Here is a 24,030-nt window from a genome sequence, read left to right on the forward strand (position 1 = left end):
TTGGGAAGATGTTGGTCAGGATCCTATGGAGCATTAACTCTTAACTATTCCAGTGCATATCAGGGCCGCTGGCATAAACATGGCACATTATACCAGCAGGCTGCAGCAGGGGTGGCTTTAGGACATGGACTGTATAAAACAACCGAAACATCACACACATTTCAGCATTTCTTCATCTGCTGAAATTGGCTGCTTTTGCCTTATCCTTAAAATTGGCTTTGTCTCATCTCAGGGAGGTTCTGACTCATCGCAGACCTTGCAGCCTCCCATGGAAAAAAAAAAAAAAAAAAATGAAGAGGATAAGAAAGGACACACGACATTTCCTGAGTAGTAAAGCACGCAGCCGAGTGAGTTTGAAAAATGAATTAGGGCCTGTAGCCAGAGGTTTCCACCACTGCTACATCAAGTAACATCCAGAGTTATTTTTAGCATCCCGCCGCCTTGTCAGACTGGAGGAGAGAAGAAAATCCCCCCCCTCCTCCTTTAACAAGAGGAGGCCAGTGGGAGGCTGCGGTATGTTTGGGGAGTGAAGAGAGGCAGGTATGATCACCTTACCGAGCCCTATATGGGTTTATGTGCGAGGACTGAGATGTGGTGGTGGTTAAACCCCCCTGAACTCACCTTTACACTGACATGAGCCGTTCTCACATGAATCTTAAACACAAGTAACAGCATCACAGGTGTGTGTGTCAAGAGGGTTTTTTTCATGGCGAGAAGGCAAAAATGATGATTTGCTGAGCTTGTGTTTGGAATTTGGTTCCTATTACTTTTGTTTTCCAGCCTATCTACCACCAAACCTCTGCTCAGATCTCAAACATCTGTGTGCCTACCTGAATTCAGGGGCCAGGTTGGGCTTCAGGCCATAGAAAGCAGCTGATAAGGTCAAAAGCCACCGGGGAACAAAATTCCCATTTTCACACTCCAGGTAGGGCGCAGACCATTTGACATGTGTCTTGTCCGGGATAAAACTCTCTCCTCTTTTTAAAGAATTGTCAACTGATGTGAAGTCTTGGCTCAGCACCCTCTTATGGAAGCCGGGCTTCTTCCTCTCTTTAACTTCGTGGTACCACTCTGTGTCTGCTGTGCGGTTGTGCAGATAGTGGTGGGCAGTGCTGGACAGGTCTTGGAGGACTATCTCTCCACCGGCCCTGGTGGCTTGGAGAAGCACCGAGGGCCCCGTCACGGATGGATCCGCGCTGAAAGTGACAACCGCCCGGTGAATCTTGGCGTCTCCCTCCAGTATACTCCTGACTAAGGCATGGTACCACTCAATGTCTCGCCGGAGACTGTGCTCCCTGGACCTGTTGGCTTGCAAGATCATGTTGAGGAAGTTTGTGGCGTGCAGCACCGTATCCAGCACGCTGCCCATGGAGTAATGCGGAGTGGCGTGTGACCTTCCCCGCAGAGAGGTGAGCTCGTACCTCCGCGAGCAGTTGGCGTGCTTTAAGGTGGTCGAGTCCCCCGTGTGAAGAAAAGCGGTGACCACCCTGGGGAGATGCTCCTCTATTTTTTGCGCCAGCTCCGCCGTCTCCCCGGGTGGGTGAAGAGGCGCACGGAGATGCGCCAGCTGCCGACGGTGCGTCTGAGCGCCGTAAATCGCCTCCTGTGTTCTGATATCTTCCCCATGCGCGGACCATTCCGCGTATTTATGGTTTGATCCGATCACAAATCCCACTTGCAACAGCAACGACAGCCGGAAAACAGCCATCTCCCACCAGAGAGAGCGTCCACAGATGTTTGTGGGATTGCTGCTCGGAATTACAGTGTCGTCGGGCGGGCGTGCTGTAAAAAAAATAAAAAATCTACCAAATTGCTCCGCTAAACCATCGCTTCACCACTTGTAGGATATTCTTGCAAGCTCCACGCCTCTGTTCTGGAAACCAAAGAGAAAAACGTGAGGAACCCCCTTGCTGTCCTCGTCAAATCCCTTCTTCTTCTTTACAGATGCCTCATACAGCTTGTTGATGTTGAGTATCCGCTTGCAGCTGTTTCCCCCCACCTCTCTCTCTCTCTCTCTCTCTCTCTCTCTCTCTCTCCCTCTCTCTCTCTCTCACTGTAGACAAGACTGTCTTGGCTTTGCTGTGCGGCGGACGTTCTCCTTCTGCGTGTAGGCTACATAGACTGAATCAAGCCGAGGAGGAAGGGAGGGGTAAGGGAGCAGGTTATTATTATATTTATATATATATTTTTTTTTAGGAGGCACCGAGTCAGGGAGCTTCTCACTTGGTTGACAAACGCACTCCGCCCTCTTCCGACCACAACAAGCATTAAGTAAGCCTATACAAGCCACGAAGAGACGCATCGGGAGCCGAGCGCCCTTAAAGCCCGTCTTCCTCATCGTTTCATAGGGCTCCAGAAGCGCCATTGATCCGCGTATGGCCGCTTCTTCTGTCAATCACGGAGCAGCGTTTGGTGGAGCGGTGAGGGAGCTGTCCGGTGCTGAAGCTGATGAAGCGGTTAAGGAGCTGTCCAGTGCTGAAACTGATAGAGTCAGCCTCGGCTGGTTTATCCGAATTAAGGCTTAATTTAGATCAATCGATCGAAGTCTCACATCGGTATTTAAAAGTCGTTTCCCTCTGTTGATCACGTTGAAAACAAACCTTGAATTTTCCAATCTATAGGTGCTAATAATAATGGGCTTAAGCATGTATTCTTTTATATTAGACATACTACACTATGTGGCCAAAGGTATGCGGACACACATGTCCATGTACTTTCATGTGCTTTGTTCTGGGAAACCATCAAAACACAAAAGTAAGGAACAAAATTAAAGAAATGAGATGTGTTTGTCTTATTTAACTGCATATATGACAACAAGATATGTAGTCAAAGGTTTGTCCATGTGGTTTTTGGTCGGGGCTGTTTTTTCATGGGCTGAAGATTTGGCTTCAAAGCTTAAGCATCTTTCTGAGTCATCACTACTGTGTGGGTGTTGGTTTGATCACATTTGATTGACAGTAACCAAACAACAAAACAACAATAATCAGGTTCTGAATCAAATGTTGCTAAATCCCGATTGGTGCACACAAGAACATGACATCACCTTTTTCCAACTGAGCCTCACCCCCCTTCAAAACAGAAGAAAAAAAAAACATAATTTAAAGTTGAGAAATATAAGCATTCAGGGCATTTAAGGCAAATCGTAGTGCTACAGCACCTGGTGGCAACAACATTCCTATGTGAATGTGACAGCACCCCCTGACATAAGGCAAGAGCTACAAAGGAGAAAGGTTTTCTGAGAGTGTTGCGGAAAAAACTTCCCGACCTCAACCCCATCCAACACCTTTGGGAAGAACTGGGACACCAACAGCGAGCCAGGCTTCATCAACATCAGTGGTTGACCTCATGAACACTCTTGTAGCTGAATGGGAGCAAACCAAATAAGCTGAAGAGAAACAACAGAGCAGTGGATGTTTTTATATGTTTGTAATGTTCGGGTGTCTACAGAGTTTGTTTGGAAGTTAAGATACTTTCTGTTTCATCAAATGCTGTGTAACAAAAAGAGTTAACCACCAAGCAAACTATAACATACCAATCCTTAATCATGGTACTAGCATAGTAGTCTTTGTAGGCAACCAAACCTCCATATCCTGATGGCAAGGTGATCTATTTCTTTACTTTGTCACCGAGCTATCAAGAGTCTTTCTCTCTCTCTCTCGTTCTTGTTAGTTCAAGCTCTTGGGTTGTTCTCTTTCTCTCTTTCTCTCTTCCTCTCTTCCTCTCTCTCTCTCTCTCTCTCTCGCTTTCTCTCCTGGGTGTAGGGGCATGTCACGTCACGCTGTGTGGGCTTGAGGCATCTCGTCCTGGAAGCAGGGTGAGGGAAGACAGGCGTGACGAAGGGTGACAGAGCTGGGAATCGGCCTGCACGCTGCATGGGCCGTCGGGGGAAGCTGCGAAGTTGGAACTTGAAGACCTCCTGGATTTCTTGACCAACCTACAGCCGCATCAGACGCTGTTTGCTTGTCTTATATTGAAACCTTGATATGTGCAAGCAAACGGCCCGAGACAGGAAACCCAACAGTTGCTCTACTTGCAACACTCTGAAGAAAATAATTGGGAAAACTTTGAAATTGACTCTGCACTTCTGTCCGTGTCTGTCTGACAGCATTCATAAGTCAGATTGCTCGCGGTGCAGAAGGAGTGGGCTGCATTGTGGAAGAAATAAAAGTGGCTGCTTTCAATTTTGGTCAGTCAGCGCAGAGCTCTGCATCAGTAGATATCAGAAGCATCAAACTCATATGTGCATGTTTGCAGACATTAAGAATTGGAGCTTATTAATAATTAAATATGCATGTGTGAATTTAAAGTGGCTCTCTCTGTAGCTGATTTTGATACACCACAGCATTCTTATTCCTGTCTCTCATTGTCATTGCTGTTCATGTCTCATTAATCTTGTGCCTATATACGCCTGTTGTCGGTGAGCATGTATGCTTATGCGTTGTAAGGTTTAATATGACAGGATCCATTTATTTCCTGCCTTGTCCATCAAGAAAAGCACCAAATATTGTGTAGGAAATATAATATGGCGATCATTCCTGCCAAAATGACTCAGAGAACAAAAATTAAACCCCTGTGAAATCCTAAATAATCTGTAAGTCAGGATGATGATGATGATGATGATGATGAAGGTAGATATAGCACCTTCTTTTGAGGTGTGAACCATCTGCAGGGACAGTCGGTTCTTGATGTTAATACGCTGCCAGTTGGAGACTATGATGAATGTGTAATCATGACTAGTTCCTGAAATTGAGAAATTGTGATGCAGCTTAATTACACACAGTTTGAAAAAAACCGGAAGAGACTATTAGATTATTATTGCCACAAGTTTATAAAAGTTTTGATTAGTGATTATTGTGGGAGATCTGCTCTTCACGGATACACATTATCTGGATGAGTTCATATAAAATATAAATAATATTCTTAAAAAAAGGACAGATTCGAGTTCGTCATTGGTACGTTAACTTGCATTTTGTATTAAAATAATCAGTGCGATTTTCTTTGATGCAACCCATTCACACATTTTATTGTTAATGCTCATGCTCATGTTGTCATTATAATCATTTAATGAACAGTTCAAAGAGTAATTGACTTCACAGTATGACTTTATGAGTCATCTCCATAATCATCAGTGATCAATTGCTCACACTGCTGCCAATAAAAATACAATACCATTACTTATAAAAATTGCCCATTTTATTATGATTGCAGGTTTTTGGGGGTTGAACAGTATATTAAAGGAACTATTAGTAAGTTTTGCTATTGCTACATAGCCAGCGTTAGCATTAACAGCTGTTTACCTACCAATCTTAGCAAGAGCTTCAGCCATTGTTGTGTTTACAAAATAAGAGGTTATAATACGCCCACTGAGCAGCACTACTTCTTCAGGGCAGACTGGACGCTACAGTGACTCAGTATTGGAAAGTGACAAAACGGGCTAAATGGGCCAGAGCTAGCTGGTTAGCATGCTAACTTGAGAAGAAGAAAAGAAGTGATAGAAACAAAATCTTCAACAAAAGGAATGAAGTTTGATGCTGAACTCGCAATGTTTCCTCTAGACTGGTAAGTAAACAGATGTTAATGCAAAATTGGTTTGATTGAATTGATTTGATGAATTGAAATGCCAGTTTCATACTATAAGCTTAGCAAGAGCACACAAAGTAGTCACACAATTCAGTATAAAACAAGACTTTATTGTCATATATAAAACACTAAGCGCTCCATTGAACCATAGGTTTATTATGACATAACCTACAATTAACTATGATTGAAATACACAGCACTAAATAAGTAAATAGCTTTTTACCGCTTCTCATTCCATTCAGCTCATCAATAAAGACAAAGACAAGAAAATGAATATAAAAAAGGATAACTTGCATTATACTATACATCTTCATCTACTATAAATATTTTAACTAAAGGCTTAATTTAATTTGAGTTCTTTGGTATTAAATTCAGATTTTTAACGTACAAAAACTGTAATATGTTTTATACTTTAAAACCTATTTATACTCACTTCTCAACAGCTGACACTTGATGACACTTGATTTGAAAAGTGTCATTCTGAAAAAATGTTTTATTATGGGATCTGCAAGTAACTACCTACTAAAATGCCTGACTACTAAAGCATGATTGTTGTTATAATTTGCTTATTTTCAATTTCTTGTCTTCGCTTTCGTCTTTATCTGAGCAGCACGAGATTGATGTCAGAAATACTGGGATGAAAACGAGGCCGTGAACCATCCCAATAAACATGACAAGAAAGAAGAGCTTAAAGAACGTTCTGAATGTGTGAAACTTGGACGTAGCCAACACTGACACCCCTAAAATGGTGGACAAGGCGCCTTGGAGTATGGGATAGCCTAGATTGGAGAGAGCGTCCACAGCCTTGTCATCGGGACTCTGTTTGTTACTGGAGACGAAGGCGTAGGAGATGTGAGCTGAGAAATCGACAGTGAAACCGATGCAGACGGTAAAAATGATCATGGATATGGAATCAAGACTGACATCCCACAGCACCATAAAACCAGTCACCCCCGCAGTCACTGAACCAATCGAACAAGTCACCCATAATGAGCAGATGGGGTTGGGAATCAGCAGGAGAGAGACGACCAACATCACAGCTGTGATCACGCCGACGTTCTTAATCGTGCTACTCACCACTACGTCGTACTGGTCCATGAAGATGAATTTTTGGTTATAGACTGATAAAGACGCTGCATGGCATCTGCCTGCAGTGGTTCTAAGAACGTGAAGCATTTCCATTTCCATGCTGGCATTGGCAATATCAACAGTCTGGATGAAGAAGCGGGATGCGTAGATGGCATCTCCGGTGAGGTTCACATCTTGCTTTAAAAAAGGATATAAATCAAAAAAATGAGAAAGATTTTTCAGAAATACATCTTTATCATCAAGGTTTAAATGTCTTTCTTGTCCATATGACAAATAAGAGTCCAGCCAGGATGTGTAGACATCTTTATCTACAAACTGAAGCCGTGCGAAGTCCTCTATGCATCCCTGGAGTTGGAACCTCCTGGTCTCGTCCCAGTATGGGAATTCCTCACTTACAATAACCATCACAGATGGACCGTAATCAGAAAAATGCTGCCTATCTTTCCTATTGAAAATTGTAACGTGGGACTTATCAGCTGCCAGATCGTAAAGCTCAATCCCCTGCTGTACGTGGAAACACCCATAAATACTTATGGTTAAATATACCAAATAAAGGAAGATTACAGCTGCTTTGACCCAAGGTTTGATCAAAAATGGGCCGTAGTAATCCTTGAAGAAATTACTCGCCGGTTGTTTTTTTTCTGCTCCAGTGTTCTTATCATAGTCGCCTCCCACGCAGCAGATGTTGTACATCTCAGAACAATCATCAGGATTGTCTGATGGTATTTTCACGCAGGTCAGCCAGTGTCTGTTGCTGGCTTCCCGCCTCCCGTTCAGAGCCAGGAAGGCTCCGAAGAAGGTGATTGTGTAGACGTAACAAAACATGATGGAGGCGCTGGTGTACAGGCAGAACGACTGCACCGATGGGAAGTCGGACTTGACGCCTATGGAGAACTTGAGGACATCGGTCACGGCTGTGATGGTGATGGACATGATAGCTTCTTTGTAAGTGTGAGCCATCCGCTTCGGCACTGGGTCTTCCACGTTGGTGTGCTGCCAGTCAGACACCATTATGAACATGTTGTTGAGGCCAATTCCTGGAAAAAATTGTAAAAGATTTAAGCTAAAAGTTAGTGGTTAACAATTTAAAGCTCTACAAAAAACCACTGGGGCGTTTCGTGTGCACTTAATTTACTTGATGGATGTTGCCGTCCAATCTACAACCTTAAACTACATTATGAAACAAAAAAGGCCAAGGCCGGTTTTTCTCACCGAGTATTAGGAAAGGAGAGTTTGCAACTGTAATAACAAATGGCACTCCGATGTAAAGCAACAAGCCAAAGGAGGAAAGTACAGCCAGCCCAGAGGAGAAGACGCCGAAGACAGCCACCCACACCTTGTTCCTCACATTGTCCAATCTGTCAAGGAAGTAAAGATAGGATGGTATTCTTAAACAGACACGTGCACGTACATAATAAAGATAACAGCATACAGTAACCAATGGACTATTTTTCCAGAATTTCATCTCAACTCATTTTTGGATATCACAAATGAACGAACTTGATGTGTGGTCGGCTGTGGTCAGAGGTGTGCTCTGTTGCACCTTTAACCACACCCAACAGTGATGTCACAGCGTCCTGACACACCCTGCGCAGAGTACACTTATACATCCCCACTGAACAGTGAGAAGTTTAACTTTTGCTTTTAATGGTAAAATGCACTGATAGCCAAACAATCAGCAACATAAAATAAAGACTGTGAGTTACACAGCAACCTCTGTGTAAAGTTTGCTAACGTTAGCGAACACTATATCAAGTAAAACTGTAGCAGTAAAACTCCTGAGTGTATTGAATAGAGCAAGAGCACATTTTGTTTTCTTATGAATTTAACTTTTCATTTGCAAGAGGGTTTAATGTGCCATTTGTTCTTCATAGAGTAAAATAGCTTTAAAACCCACCATCAAATCTTTAATTTACAGTAATAAAAACAAGACTTCTGGGAGCAAAATAATAGCAAGACCTGTAATCCAGTTTAATAGTGTCATTAAAACTACCTACCGTGTGTGAAACTTAATGTTCAAGTTATTGCACAACTCTGTAGTTTATGATACGTTCACAGTCGAGCTGTTGCAGACAGCAGACAACAACTGTATATGAAATGCTCTAATCTACACCTTACAGAAAACTAAATATAAACCAAAACCTCTAAATCTACTTTAAATTTTAAATAAAAATGGAGAATTTTTAAGTTGGAATAATTGTGCTAATGCTAAAAATTGGTATATCACTACATGTGTAACGTGTATATGGCTTTCCTGTATCAAGTCGCACTGATAAACAACATCTATCTGTGTCCCGGACTTGGCCTGCAGTCAGGAAATCGCTCACTGTCTGACAGCCACTGATCACTTCTTACCTCAGGCAGGATATCACCGAGAAGGTGATAGCACTGGCATAAGTGATGAGGAATAAAGGGAAGCCATCTGTGGTGTGACTGTCAATCTCCTCCTGCTTGGATTTGGAGGTGTAGTAAGACACCTACAATAGAAAGAGGCCCAACGTGAGCACTTGAGTCAGAGAAAAGTGTTTACACATGGATGTCATGACCGCAATAAAACCAGCGTGACACAGCTTGGATTTCATGACAAAGCAATGTGCTTGCAACCTTGCCAGCAACATTATCTCAAAAAGGAAGTGTAAAGACCCAGCGGGAGCAGGAAGGCCATAACTAATATGTATAGAAAATGCATTTGTATCATTTTGTTACACTCTACTTATTATAGAGACTCAGCTAATATTGTCCATTTTTGTGGTGTAAATATAATCAACGTGTTATCTTTTTTTATCTCATCTACCTCAGTTGGTTATTTTCTCCAATTCCCCTAAAGACTTTCCACACACCTGAACATATTGTGTTTGGATAAGGGAGTGTGTGTTTGTTGAACATAAACTCCCCCTCAGGTGGATAAAACCCCACCACATTCCCAGAAGCAATACAAAAGAAGACATAAACTAGGTCAATGACTATATTGTGCTGGTTATAGATTTTACACGCAGATGCATAGAGCAAAAAAAAGAAAGACATAAAACAGGCTCATTCTGTAGATACAGACAAGGGACATAAAACAGAGCAAGAGGAGTTTTCAGGTCAAAACAACTATCCAAATGCCTTGTGGCTGCATTGCATTGTGGTATAATGAGGATAAATGCTGATATTTGCTAATATTTTCCATTTTGATATTTGTCCTTGTACAGCCCTGATTGATTAAAGGTGGATTTTTTTTTTCCATCCAAAACCAGGTCAAGCTGCCAAGAGTAGAAGTATGCAAGAATCAGCACTGTGGTGTTGTAATAGCTAACCTCCTTTACAGAAGCTTCCATACCCATTGGAGAGAATCGCAAGTTTTTAAAGCCTTGGATTTGTGTTAAGGTGGATTTTTCCTTGAAGGTCAAGGTCACTTACGTTAGTGAAGCGTCAACATCTATTAACTATGCGGTGCTTTTAAATGAGAGAGCTAAAGTCCAATCGTTTGTCCTTGTTAGTCATATTTTCCCGGAGCATCTGTAACTTAATGGGCTTCCTTTGACAAGCTGAAACATGTTCCAGTGAGTCTGAGCCACCGGTACAGTGTCAAAGCCTCATGGGACGTTTTCTAAATCTACAACCTAACCTAAATAAAATATGTGGTTTGTGGAGAGGGCACTGAAAAGGCCATTACACCATCACTTACAGTACAGTAGTAGATGCACTTTTAGCTTATAGCACATGCAGAGGAAACCCCAGGATGTTTCAGCAAGAAGAAAATACAGTATATTAGTAGCAGAATGATACATACATCAGTGTGTTTGCTGTCCGTCTCGTCCGATAAGAGTGCTTTAAAGCCTCTTAGCCATGATTTGGAGGCTTCAGATGCACTTCCCTGATTCTCCAAGTAGTAAAAGAGTTTTACAGCCCGAGCACTAATGACTGAGTCGTTGGCATCTGTGATGACCCCACCGAGCACAGAACCCAGACACACTGAGCTGGATCTGAATGTAGATACAGGGTAGGTGAAGCTGGTTTGATTGGCTTCGTTAGCGCTAACGATCTCCAGGACGTTGTTTGAGACACATTCTCCGTTGGCTTTTGCGCACAACTCATTAAATCCCAGTCTCCCATTGTCCACAGTGATATTGAGGATCTTATTGTTGAGTCTGACGATGTCCTCAAAGGCAGGGTTCGCCAGGACATTTGAATTGTCGGTCGACACTGCAATGAGGGATGCAAAGTTGCCCTTGTCGTACAGCCTGTCTCCTGAAAACATGGAGTCATTGTAGGGGAAGTTTTCCCTGACAAAAGCTCTTGTTGCCTTTGAGGGTCCTTTCGTGGGTGTGAATTGCTGCTCAAGGTCATTGTCCTCCCTGTCTTTGAGAAAAATGAAGCCTCCGCTGAGTGCCGCTGAGAGGAGAACAGGAATTACGAAAAAATAAAAAGGACAGGAGCCTACAAGTGATCCGAGTTTTTCAAAAAGGCCTGACAGAGGCTTGGCAAGGCAGTCTGTGCGTCTACAGCCCATCTTCAGACGTGCAGGACAGATAGTACAGATGTGGAAAGATTGCATCCTTTTAAAGGCTATGCAGATTACAACACTCTCTACATACCTTTTTTTTTTTTGAAAGGCCGTAAGGTGCAGATACAGTGATCTCCTTTGAAGTCTCATTAGCCAATGCGATGCTCCTTTATTACCCTTATACCTGGAAGAAAAACAACATGGAGAAGTACGCCTGTTTGGTGTTAGAGGTGATCTCATGCTTCTCAGTGGCTGTAAAATGATAAAACTTGGAGATAACTCAAACTTGTAGGACATAATTCAAAGTCTTAAACAGAGATATGATGCAAAAAAGAAAACGTGACTTTATTATAATTTACAGAAAATCACTGGCAAAGATGTGACATTTTATAGCTTTATGATACAAGCATTCACAGGTGTGTCATAACATAAGTAACTATATAACTAAATAAGTTTGTCATTCGATTGGCATTGCTTATGAAGACAATATAACTATGCAGGGTAATAAAATATTGACAATCTTACAAACTGTGTTTGTTGGGGATGAAGTTCAACTACTGTATATGCTTAGTTGCAAACACTAATTTTTAAACATTACAGTAAATTTGATGATTTGATGAAGTACTCACTGGAGATTTCTGGAATTAGGAATCATAGGAATACTTTGGGAACTGATTTATAAACCCCTTCAATTTAGCAACCATAACTTGGCCTGGTAGGTCTGTTCAGCTTTGCATTAAGAGGCTGGGGTGAGGTGTATTTTAGCAAAAACACCAGTGCAAAAGTTGGATTAAATGTTTTTATCAGGTCAAACATATGGTGCAACCATTAGCAATTCCGGCTGAATACAGTAACCAAGGCCAAGAGCACATGTTTGGTTTGTGGGGTACCTACAGCCTTATACCCTCGTTTTTTTTAGCATATCATTTATGTAGCCATCAAGTACATATTTAAGATTGCTTCATTGAGCTAACATTAGCTTAAAAAGCTAGCTAGCCGCAGCTGATCAAGTTTGCCAGCAACAGTTGTCATTTTTAGCCAAATAATGAGTCAGCTTTTGTCTACCTTTGACTGAAAATAACATTTAGTGTTAAATCAGCTGACATTACCACTGTAAAATGCACATGTGCCGTAGGAGAACGGAAAGCTTGTCAGGGTTAGCGACAGTGAGGTGTATGAGTGAACAGTCAATTACAAGAATATCTTGGGAATTCAGCAACGGCCGGCCTCGGTGGATCAACCCTGCCCTCAACATGCAGCATTTTAACCTTTACTTCCACTATATATTTGGAGTGAGAGTCCGAGAGGGTCAGTTTTACACCTCCAAGCCAGTCAGCCCTTCTCTGGCAGTTAACCCCTGTCAGTCAGCTGTCAATCTGAGCCCTGGCGAGTCCTCCGAGACAAAGCTCATATCTCATTTCACACAGATCCATCTTGTGGTCATTGATTTCTCATTCTACGAGTAAGAAATGGATTCTTTTTCCTTCATCACGGAGAGGAGAAGAAGATCCTGGCAGACGGTCGCCAGAAGCCTGATGGAGGCGTCAGTTACATGTAATCTGTTTCAGGACCCTTGGGTTATTTTGTTCACCTTAAATTGAATCAGTGCTTTTTGTCTCTTATCAAAGACTTTCAACAGCAGATAGATACAGATGCACATTGTTCTTCTCTGAGTTTGCATCAAAATGTAAATGAGCTCAATCTGTACTCCAATAACAATCATCGCGTGGTGGCGAGCTCCGGATGACACCTTCATTAGATCTCCTTTTCTCTCCTCCTCCTCCTCACACTTCACAGAGGTATGTTGGGGTGCAAATCAGTGTCTTAGGTAATTAGCTTGGAAGCCTCGGGTGAACATGATGTTGAGATGTGTTGGCTGATTGTTCTGCACTTGCTCCCAGAAAGAAACCATTGATCAATGGAGAAAAACACTTCACTATGCAATAATACTCTTGATAAGAAAGCAGTCTAAAAAAAGCTACACACAAATCTGCACACACAGATACACGCACACTCTTTACACTGTGTTGTCAGATCAGATTCAATTAGTTGCTTTGGTGTTGAGGAGCCAGCTTCCTCCGGACAAGCTCAATTCATAACGAAAGGTCAGACGGTCATAAAGTAGGAGGCTCTAAAGTTTTACAGTACACTATGTTTATATCTTCTTTTTGTTTGTCAGTGCATAAGGTCATATCAGTGTACCTTAATCTGACAAAAATGAGTATGGAGTTTGAAGACACTGGGAGGAAATTAAGACAGACAAGAGACAGAAATACGTTTCTCTTTTAACTTTCTACAGACGTGAATCTCCTTTAATTTCTGGCCAATTTTAATGACAAAAAAAAAAAAAAAAAATTGGCACAAGCCCCAGGCTTTTATATAAGCAGAGTTTAATGTGCAGGCAGTTGTGCTGACAGTGGTCTTATGTGTGAAACTCTTACCTTCCTCTGAAAATATTAATATTAAAATTTAGACAAGATGAAGCAGATCCTGTAGCAGCTGATAAAATCATTAAAAAAAAAAGCATCAAGTCACAGCAAAATGTACCAAGGAGTTCCTCCTAATGTAATAACAAACCTGCTAATCTAGTGAAAATGCAAAAACAAATGGTGCATAAATTGTTGATAGATAAAGATATGTTGTATTTTATAAAAATATTAGAATGCTGTTAGTTAGTGGTTTAATTAGTGCCTGGCTCAAAATAGAGACGTAAACCCTTGAAGCTGCACAATGTTTATGTTCAACCCCTTAATGTAATATGAGACTGTAATAATACAGCGACAGATATCTTCAGTGCTTCCTTCATACTCTTCCCACCTACGTCTTTGCCAGTTCCCCAGCGTGCCACAGTCCCTGCCATGGCTAACCCCTCTGGGACCTTGTGAGGGTGCAGTCATGTGAACTGAACCAAAAAATGCTCCCTCACTGGCTTCCCACCTGAACACTGGCAATGGTGTTTGTCAGAACACCCGGCCAAGGCAGAAGCAACTGCTGCCAAGTACCAACAATTTAACTCGGGTCTTTGCAGTGGTGGGGGAGTGTTTTACCTCTACTTCAGCAACAATATTTAGTGCCAGTATTTCATGCCAACATTTTTAACATTTCTAAATGTGACTGTTTTCTGTGCCAAGATGGACAAGGATTCTGTGTTCCCCTTGTGGGTTTTATTCTTGGCAGGATGGAAAAGCCTCAGAAATAGCATTTGCTTAAACCATAAAGGAACAGTAAAATTACACTGAAACCAATGCAAATTACTTTCTTTAAGGATAAATGAAGCTGGATGATCCAATTCATTCCCATTCAGTCAATGGGGCCATTTAGAAAAAAAGCCACTCCCAGAACAAATTATTGTGAAACCAAATAATAAATACACTATACAAATACAATAAAACTTCAATGCAAGTTTTACACTTTACACAGCCCATGCATGGCTATAGCTACAGGCTAGGCAGCAGAAACAAACTTGACCTATCGTCACCTTTTAAGTTGATATGGTGAATTCTCTTACAGAGCGAGACTATCATTCATCTGGAGAAATATCTGACTCTTTAGCTGCTAAATGCTGCGCTATGTTCACCAGCTAGTCGCTAACTGTGCCTAGCCGCTGTTCAGTGCTGAGCTGAGAATGTGAAACAAGCAGCTCCTTTCACATTAATATTTCATACAGTGCTACTATAACAAATATTCACTATAGCTGCTTTGAATTGCATCATACTGAAGTGTGTCTCCACCTTTCAGCCACTGCAGAAAACATGGTGGATACAAACCCCTGCAAAATCTGGTTGGAGACCCTGTTGAAATCGAGATGACAAAATGAGGACGTGCAAAGTAGTTGGAAAATATACTGATACTGAAGTTATAAACATCTCGTTTAAAGTTTTCCTTTTTACTGTGAAACCCTGAAAAGCCACACTTGTGTACTAAAGTTGTGCCTTTGCCAAATACGTCGGAGTCTCAACAAGCAGAGACAAAAAGGAGAAGAATCTATAGAGTCAGTGTTCCTGGGAGCAGAACCTCAAATCAATCCGGTTCACCGGATCTTCTTTCCAAACTCCTCCGATGCGTTAATTTCCTCCTCTCTCCTTTCTATTTCCCTCCTCTGTGAGAGAGCGGTTTCCATTATGCCACAGGTTCACATTAAAGAGATGGGAACAGGCTGGTACCTGCAATTATCCTTGCTCACCCAGCCGTGGGCCGCGAGGCGCTGAGCAACAGCTGGCTCTCTCCCCATCTCTCTCACTCAAACACACACACACACACACACACATATATATACATGCACCTGCACGCTGCTACCCTCCTCCTCCTCCTCCTTCAGACACTTACCCACCCATTCCTCACATTCACCTGCCAAGCAGCTTGATTAATAAGGCCAACGCTCACAGCCGAAGCAAACCACAGACACAGAGGGGAGGAAGGGAGAGAAGGAAAGAACAAGCGCAGAGTTGGAACAAAGAAGTCAACGCATGCGACCATGCACTATGTAATATATTCATGCATAGGGGGAAAAAAGTGATCAGTTATCCTGTCAGCGTGGAAAAACGTGCACAAACAAATTAAAAGTACAGTCAGAGGGGTGACTGTAAAATATTGTAGTGATTCAAAGATAATAAAAGAAAAAGCAGCCAAAGTCATAATTTATCTCCATGTCCCGCGGCACCTTTCTCTTTCTCTCTATCTGTTTGCCACAGGCCCAATAACACCAGAGCTCAGGTCTTTGATTCTGTCAGGAGCGATGGATCACTTCAAACCACGGAGGCTGCATTCTCGCCGCTGCTCCCTCATCTTCGCAGGAACGCTGACAGGACAAGAGTCGGGACTTCGTGGTGCACTCACCTCTCAAACATACATCCTACTTTTGACACTTTGATAGTCTTAATATGAGGCTTTGGAAATAGATCTGTCTGTAGATGTTAATGGTTTAATTTGACTTTTTCTTTTTCTTTTGGAATTCAGTTTCTACTGTCTGTGATATAAGATACGAGATGAAAGATGGCGTATATACAGAATGGCCAAAAGTTTGTCGACGCTTATGGGCTGGGGTTTCAACAGTAAAATAATAATTTAGGCCAATACCATTTTATATCCTGTATCCTTTTCTCCCAGCCCCTCAGACTGAACCTGGAAACCTCTATTTTAGACAATATTGCGCTTCCAACTTTGTCGTTTGAGGAAGACTCTTCCCTCCTTCAGCTTGATGACGGCATCCTGCACTGAGGTCTGTAAAGAAACAATTGTCCTAGTTTGGTGCAGGAGAAGTTGATCAACCAAAGAAGTCGACAAGCCAAACTCTCGTGGAAAGCCTTCACAGAAGAACCCATGGTTTTTAATCCCATGGTTTTTGGAATGAGATGTTAAACTATGCCATATGGGTGTGAGTAATGACAAACTCCTTTTCTTCCTCAGCTCTGGCAAAAGCACAGAGAGACAGTGATCCAGATCAGAGGGCATGCTACCGAAGTGCTTTGTCAAATCTGGCCCGACTTTCCATCTATTTTCACAACTGCAGTCATAAGCAATCCTGGAGATCTATGAAAACTTATCTTCCTCCCTGCTCTCCTCGCCGCTGCTGAGGCAGCACCTGGATTTAAATGACTCGACTGATGGCCGCAGAGACAGAATTCATTCCTGGACTCTTGTTATGGATGGCGCGACGTCGAAGGGTGAAAAATTACCCAGAGGGCCACTCCGCCCCTGTTCTGTATTACTGTGCATGATGTTTGCTCTGACAGATGTCTGGCAAAAGGAAGAGCAAAGTGCTGAATGTGTCTTTGTCACCAAAGTTAATATCATATCACCAATTTCCACAGGCTATAGATTAACCATCCCCAAATATACCAAGGTCACCAGCAGTATTTTAAACAGTGATTGATTTTTGGGCTCGCTATGGTTGTTCTCAGATTTGCAAATATCTAATTCAATCATCCTTCAAAATGAGTTTTCTTTATGGAAAAATACATAGAAGAATTGGTGTATTAGTTCTAGCTCCAGCTATACTGTAAACTGTCTATGCAAATGAGAGGACACTGACACCACATAAAGGCATATCAGCCTTTAGATAACATCTCTAGTAAATCTCAAGTAAAACAGTTACCTAAGATTCAGTTTCTCTCTCAGGCTGAAGGTTTGTTTCCCTGTTTCTTCCTGGCACCTGGTGATAGCAGGAGTTAACTGGTCATCGTTCCCTCAGGTGTCAGGTTCAGGTGTTTCTGGGATCACGGATGAAGTCAGGAAGGAGGAAACATGGAGCTGAAATCTGAGCCAGTCCCTCTGCACAATGTACAAACATTAACAGGCATTTCACTCATTTTTATTCAGCTGCAGCTTCAATATTAAGACAGTGACATTTAAATTATATTAATTACATTAGGAGTCGTGCTAATGCTGCCGTTCACGCTGAGATTTAGAGTCGAGTGGCTCGACATTTTGGCCAGGCCAGCTGTTTCTGTCACAGCTACACATTTAGCTTAAAGACTTTGAGGGTGCCATCAATCCTCTGATCTGACTCACAGCAAGAACGTGAATAAGCATATTTCCCAAAATGTCAAACTTCTGAATTTATACTGATATTCTGTAGAGAACAAAATAAGACAGGAATTAACAGTCTTTGTTTTAAACACTGGAAAGGTGATTCTTAAAAAAAATAAATAAATAAACCAAGGTAGTTAATGAGTCGGTGGACAATCACAGGACTCTGCAACACCTTTCCTGAATAAAAACAGTTGTAATTTACCAATCAATACATATTACAATAAAAATATGTGGAGATAAAGGGGAACTATACGCTGCCATAGCTCAATGCTTGAGCGTACAGTTAACTTTAAGAACATAATTATCTCCCTGACTGCAGATATTGATTTTAAACTCACACGTTACTGGTTTATTTGCTCTTCTGACTCCCCTTAAAGCAAAACACATAAACTGCTGTTGTTGGTGCTGAAACGCTTCCCACACAGCACAACAGTGGCTGAGCAGACATCCCCATCTAGTGGGCCAGGACTCTGGATAATGATGTTAAGAAATGTTGCATAATCAATAGGCTTTAAATTGAGCTAGAAAACACTTCAGAGCTCCATTACAGTACAATAAAAGTGAATGTGTTCTCCATCCTGCCGGCTCAGCCAGGATCCCGCCTCTTAAATTATGTCAGTTTTATCACCACGCCTGCTTATACCTGGTATTTATTATTTATTTTTATCTTATTTATTCTTTTTCTGTTTGAATTTCTTTCAACTTTTATGCTGTTCAGCAGAATTTTTACATTAATTGAAATTAAATTAGTAATTTAAGGTGGAAATCAACAAAAGCTAAAATGGTTCTACATAACTTTCAAGAAGGAGTCGTGTATCATGCTCTCCACCTCCTCTACCAACACACCATACTCCGCCTGACAGACAGTGTGTGCCCTCCTGCCACTTTCCTTCAGGCATTTCATCACGTCTCTGTGCATCTCTGGTCTGGACGCAGTCGAGCCGAGCATCCTCAGCTGCTCGACCGGATCCTCTGGAATATTGTGGATTTGTAAAGCTTTGAACACAGCGGGAGCAAATTTCCCGTAGTGAGCGGTGGAACAAAGCACCACGGGGCACGAACCGTCCTGCAGCCTGTCGGCCACGACTTTAGCCACGGCCGTGTGTGTGTCCATGACGTAGCCCGTCTGTGCGTGAACGCTCCGGATGGCGCCCAGGCAGTCGTCTTCGGAGCACCAGCCGGCCAGCACTTCCTGCTGTATCCTGCCGAGGAGATGCTCAGGAACCTGAAAGTGCTGCCGTCCGTCCAAGCGCGTGAACAGGTCCTTGACGAGGCGTCCGTCTCCACCTGAGACGTGGTAGATGAACCTCTCCAGGTTGGAGGATTTCAGGATGTCTATAGCCGGGGAGTGGGAGAGCATCAGCGGCCGTCCCCGGAGATCGTACTCACCTGTGGTGATAAAGTCTGTGATGATGCGGTTGTGGTTGGACGCACAGATGACTTTTCTTATCGGGATGCCCATTTGCTTGGCGTACATGGCTGACATGGCGTTGCCAAAGTTACCAGTAGGGATGCAAACATCGATGGGCTCCCCAAACTTGACAACGCCGTCTCTGCACAGATCCAGATAGGCTGAGGAGTGGTAGACCACCTGCAAGAGGAGGAACGTTAACAAAACTTTACTGCAAGACATGACTTTTAAAGTGTAACTGCACTGGTACAAAATGTGTTTCATCTTTCAAATAACAGAAAATAAAAGCACAACAAATGGAAAAACATGTCAGGGCTTACTGGGAAGCTTGAGTAGAGCAGAGACATTGTTAATGTTATTGGTCGTACCTGTGCTTCCCTAGCTATTAGTTAAAGTGTTTGCTGTGGAAAAGCCCTGTTGTGGAAGGAAATCTTTTCGTTGCATCCAACTCAAGCAACATCAACCCACCTGTGGCAACAGCCGTGCCCAGTTGATGGAGTTGGCGGTGCTGAGGACGGTGCCGTACTCCACAGCGAGGTGCCCCGTCAGCCCGGACTCTCCAAACATCCTCTTGATGGTTCTCTGACAGAAGTCAAAGTCTGACAGGACGCTCACGGCCCTGGCTTTTCCCTCCCTGTAGCTGATCATCTGGAGCTTCTGGATCTCACTCACCCCTTCCTCCGGGAAAAACACCAGCACGCCGGTCCTGTGTCTGTCAGTCCCGCCGAGCCTGCTGAAGCCGCTGAGCACTGCGCTGCCGGTGTCTCCGGACGTGGCCACCAGGATGAGGTAGTTGCACATTGGCGGGAGGCAGTAGGCGAAGAGCTGGGGCATCAGCTGCAAAGCGAGGTCTTTAAATGAGGCGGTGGGGCCGTGAAAAAGCTCCTGAACGTACTGGTTGTGATTGAGATGTTTTACAGGTGCAACTGCCTCACAAGAAAAGTTTGAACCATACGCCTTGAACACCATTGTTCTGAGATCCAAAGCACAGATATCCAGCGGGTGGATGCACTTTTCAAGTAAAACTAACGCTCGCTCTGGGTATGACATGTCAGCCAATCTCAGCCATTCACAAGCATCAATCTTTGGGAAGCCATTTTTGGGAACATAGAGGCCTCCATCTGTGGCCAGACCCTCTATAACCACATCACTGAAGTATGTTTTCTGATTGGATGATCCCACAGTGTCACACCTGGTTGACACAAAGGTTTCTGCAGCATGATTTTGATATCTCTCCACAGCCTTTAACACTTTCTCCGCTACTTCCTCCACCGTGTCCCCTGTTCCACACAGCACACGCACATCGAGCCACTTCTCATAAAACTGCTTCCTGTACTGCAGAATATCCCTCATGGATACCCCTGCCTCCTGGCCCACTATCCTGTTCACCTTCATCCTGGTGAGCCTCTGTATGATATCCTCGCTGTCCACGTCCAGGTAGATGACCAGCCCGGTCTCTCTGACGTGCTGCATGGCCTCAGCATGAAGAGGGTTCGAGCCTGTCAGGGAAACAACACACCCAGAGGCAGAGAAGTTACACAAAGCCTGACCTTCCTCCTGTAGAAAACTCTCTCCACCGACTGATGCCAGCTTGGCAGCGACGGGCATCTTCCATGTCGTCTCCAAGACATCGTCATCAACATCAATGACAGGCAGTCCTAGTCTGTGGGCCACTATCCTCCCCACTGTGGTCTTCCCTGCTCCAGGAGGACCCATGAGCAGGATGTTCTTGCCGCCCAGAGCGATGGTTCTGGTGGAAATCCATGATTTTGGTGTTGAAAAGGGACTCAGGTAGCACCTGGCAGCTCTTATTGCAAGCTGACTTACATTCAGTAAACCCATTGAGTCTTATGGCACAGCCCTTTCTTCTGTAAGGAAGAAAATATGGTCAAAGCAGACATTTATATTGCAGATACACTTTCAACAAATGTGTATTATTTACCACGTATTTCAATACAGTGCCTACAGTGGCTGCAATAACTTTGCACGTGTTTTGCAGGCAGTATTAAAAGTGGCCTGTCATCGTAAATGATAGTTTAAATAAGTAAGGCACTCACGTTAAATGGAGGATTCCTGTACATTACCCGATTATGAATGTTTTATGTTGTAAATCGAGTCTGTAGTAACGACATGGTTTGTTTTAACGGATAAAGCACAACTGCAGCACACTCTCTGCAGTCACTACAAACAACTACGGTCAGCCTAGAGGGACAAAATTGATATTTCGGTCATGGCAAGTACGGGAAGCGAAAAAAACACCAGCCTTTTGGTTGCAAAAAAAACCCACCAAACTTTTATTTAATGATTTATTAACTGTACATGCATCAAATGACGTAATTATTTCAAAGCATTTTTTCAAACAAAACACTTTTATAAACATTTTCTATCGCGAACCTCACACTTGGGGTGACCCTTTGCTGCATTCAGGAACATATTAGAACTTCGTAATTTAGTGTTATAAACTTGAAAGTACGAAAATGCTAATTTGGTATCAATTGTTTTTTTACAGAATAAATAAAACGAGTCGTAGCTACATATAGATCGGGTGCTCTAACTCAATCCACGGTCTATCAATTTCATGGAAAACGCGGTCGCAAAATGAAATTTAGTACTTAACAAGCATTAGTGAATGCAACATTTGCCCCCGCAGTTGCCCAGCAACTAGCCGGCAGCGTGTTGTCAAACAAATAACTCTGTCCCAAGGACTTCTAGCTAGTGTTAGCTCGGCCAAGTTGGCTCGTTTAGTCATTAGCTGAACTTAATTAACAGCGGTTTCTTTTTGCTCGAAGTCACTCAACATGTCTGAAGTTGTGCATCCACCCGAAAGCGTCTACAACCTCATACCGAAGGAGGAGGTTCATACTCAGAAACCGCCGATGTACGTTCAAAGCTGTTGCTTGACACGTTAACATTAGCTACACCGGTCAAATTAAGCTAGTTGGTTTAGTTGGTCAGGAAGCTAGTTGGCTGCACCATAAGCTAGTTAATGAGCACTTAAGATGTAGTTAAAAGTCGATATAGAAAATAAGTAACTACAATAATCTATTACACCGATTATACAGTCGAGCAAACGAGTAGTTAAGTAACAGAATGATACTTGCCAACTGTTTTGATAATAGCGAATGAGACCGTTTTCAAGCATATGTAATAGTTTATTGTTGTTGCTTACTTAAGCTTAACTACATTAATCTAACTTATGGTTGAAGGCAGTGCAATTGGCATGTTGGTTAAAGAGGAAAGAAGGGATCCTTTGATTCATTTTATGATTGAATATCTGAAATTATTTTAAAATTAAATGATCTTTCTCCTCTCCTGCCTCTGAAGGTACATGTCCAAGTTTAGACCGACAGTTGTTCTTGAGAAAAAGTCAACCAAGGATGCAATGAGGACGATGGGACCAGCAAAAGTAGAGGTGCCATCCCCAGACAAATACCTCAAGAAGCATTCAAAAGAACCCAAACTGCCTGAAAGTGAGTATTTCCATAGACTATATAACCAATGTGTGGGCGTGCATTTGAGCAATGATTCTGCTATGTATCATCGGAATTTCTTACCTTCATATTTTCATGTTTTCTCAGAAACACAGAGCTCGAAAGAAGTTCGTCACATCTACACTGCGAGAAAACCGGCTGTTCCTGTGAGGACAGACAACCCACCTATGGTCATGCATACCAAGAGAGACTTTATAAAGACAACTACACTGGTTCCAATGAAACCACAGCCGACCTTTGTGGACACCAAGAAGGGACACAAGCAGCGCCTTGAAAATTCAGGACTTGTCCCCAAATACATCAAGAAAAAGGTATTTTCCTACAATAGAACACACAAGAGAAGTTTGAGAAACACAACTTCAGAGACATTGTCAGTTCCAACAGTCAGATGTGTTCACAAATTCACAGCCATGAATGCCAGGAAAACATAATAAGTAGCACATACAAAAACTGAGAATAAATTCCTATTTTCATTGATGAAATGATCCATCTGTGAGGCCTGATTTCATATTTCAATAGATCCACTGTGAACCTATTATTGAGAGTTGCCAGTTTCTGTCGGCAGGATTATGGAGAAGTGCCTGAGTACCTTCTGCAGCGGAGTGAAGAAGAGCAGAGGGCTCAGGAGGAGTATGACAACTTTGTGAAAGAACAGAAGGAGCAGGGAGCCATGAAACACCTGTCTGACGAGGAGCGTCAAGCGGTCGTGGAGGTACCTAAACACATGGCTGCACGGTGGCAATCCTGTCCCTAAAGCAGCAGGGGATCATACAGACATCTGGAACTTCTTGGGGGTTAGGATTAGGGGGTGGGTGGGGGGATTTCATACCTTTGAAGTTTTTAGAAAAGTACTTATTGACCCCCAACAGGTCAGGATGAAATGTTTTCGGTCGGACCATTATGGCTGCAGCAGCAAAATTAGGGGTGTTAAATTACCTCTGAGAATGCTTGAATCCTGATATATACTGTATATATTATCAAAATGACTTTACCGTGACACTGATCGGCTTCCCTCTCTGGGTCCACTATCCAGGGCCTGAAGAAGAGCTGGGATGAGGTGCACCATGAGTACCAGGGCCTCTCGCTCGTCATCGACACCTTGTCAAAGAAAGCCCACAAGGAGCGGCTCGAAGTGGCGATGAAGCAGCTGGAGAACGACATTAACCTCTTCGAGAGGTTCAAAAGCATCTACATACCCATTACTAGGACATAAAAAACACTCTCAGGGATTTACTTTAAGGAATATTAAAATTTAAGCATCAGAAAAGGCCAAACTATTATTCTTTCTGTCTTGCATCCTGTTTTCCTGCCTTGCAAATGTGTTGAATCAGAGAACTTCTTTGCAAAAAGCTGGAAGTAAAGGCTTGAAATCTTGAGAATCCTTTAAAATCAATTTCATTCTGACTGAATAAAAAATTCACAGCATAGAAATTGTGTCA

At 42.8% G+C, this 24,030-nt stretch overlaps 4 protein-coding genes across 4 annotated transcripts in view; 1 reads left to right on the forward strand and 3 right to left on the reverse strand.

The window, feature by feature from the left end:
* gpr158 (G protein-coupled receptor 158) overlaps nucleotides 1–1,875 on the reverse strand; it is a 53,625-nt gene extending 51,750 nt beyond the window's left edge. Inside the window, exon 1 of the mRNA XM_022748789.1 lies at nucleotides 831–1,875. Coding sequence (XP_022604510.1) covers nucleotides 831–1,708 — 878 coding nt within the window. The 5' untranslated portion in view covers nucleotides 1,709–1,875. The remainder of the gene's footprint in view (nucleotides 1–830) is intronic.
* Nucleotides 1,876–6,118: 4,243 nt separating this feature from the next.
* On the reverse strand, nucleotides 6,119–11,164 carry ptchd3 (patched domain containing 3). The gene is made up of 4 exons (XM_022748811.1): nucleotides 10,445–11,164; nucleotides 9,025–9,146; nucleotides 7,882–8,027; nucleotides 6,119–7,706 (listed from the first exon to the last, which is right to left on the reverse strand). The coding sequence occupies exons 1-4, from the start codon at nucleotides 11,162–11,164 to the stop codon at nucleotides 6,136–6,138; spliced, it is 2,559 nt and encodes an 852-aa protein (XP_022604532.1). The 3' UTR covers nucleotides 6,119–6,135.
* Nucleotides 11,165–18,170: 7,006 nt separating this feature from the next.
* Nucleotides 18,171–21,235, reverse strand: thnsl1 (threonine synthase like 1). Its single transcript, XM_022748805.1, has 3 exons — nucleotides 21,158–21,235; nucleotides 19,569–20,968; nucleotides 18,171–19,280 (listed from the first exon to the last, which is right to left on the reverse strand). Exons 2-3 carry the CDS (start codon nucleotides 20,940–20,942, stop codon nucleotides 18,477–18,479), a joined length of 2,178 nt encoding a protein of 725 aa, XP_022604526.1. The 5' UTR covers nucleotides 20,943–20,968; nucleotides 21,158–21,235; the 3' UTR covers nucleotides 18,171–18,476.
* A 536-nt stretch (nucleotides 21,236–21,771) lies between these two features.
* Nucleotides 21,772–24,010, forward strand: enkur (enkurin, TRPC channel interacting protein). The gene is made up of 5 exons (XM_022748800.1): nucleotides 21,772–21,978; nucleotides 22,425–22,570; nucleotides 22,679–22,902; nucleotides 23,157–23,303; nucleotides 23,625–24,010. Exons 1-5 carry the CDS (start codon nucleotides 21,899–21,901, stop codon nucleotides 23,802–23,804), a joined length of 777 nt encoding a protein of 258 aa, XP_022604521.1. The 5' UTR covers nucleotides 21,772–21,898; the 3' UTR covers nucleotides 23,805–24,010.
* Nucleotides 24,011–24,030: the final 20 nt, after the last annotated feature.

The sequence above is a fragment of the Seriola dumerili genome, unplaced genomic scaffold (assembly GCF_002260705.1).
Source record: "Seriola dumerili isolate Sdu_G_001 unplaced genomic scaffold, Sdu_1.0 BDQW01000129.1, whole genome shotgun sequence".
NCBI lineage: Eukaryota > Metazoa > Chordata > Actinopteri > Carangiformes > Carangidae > Seriola > Seriola dumerili.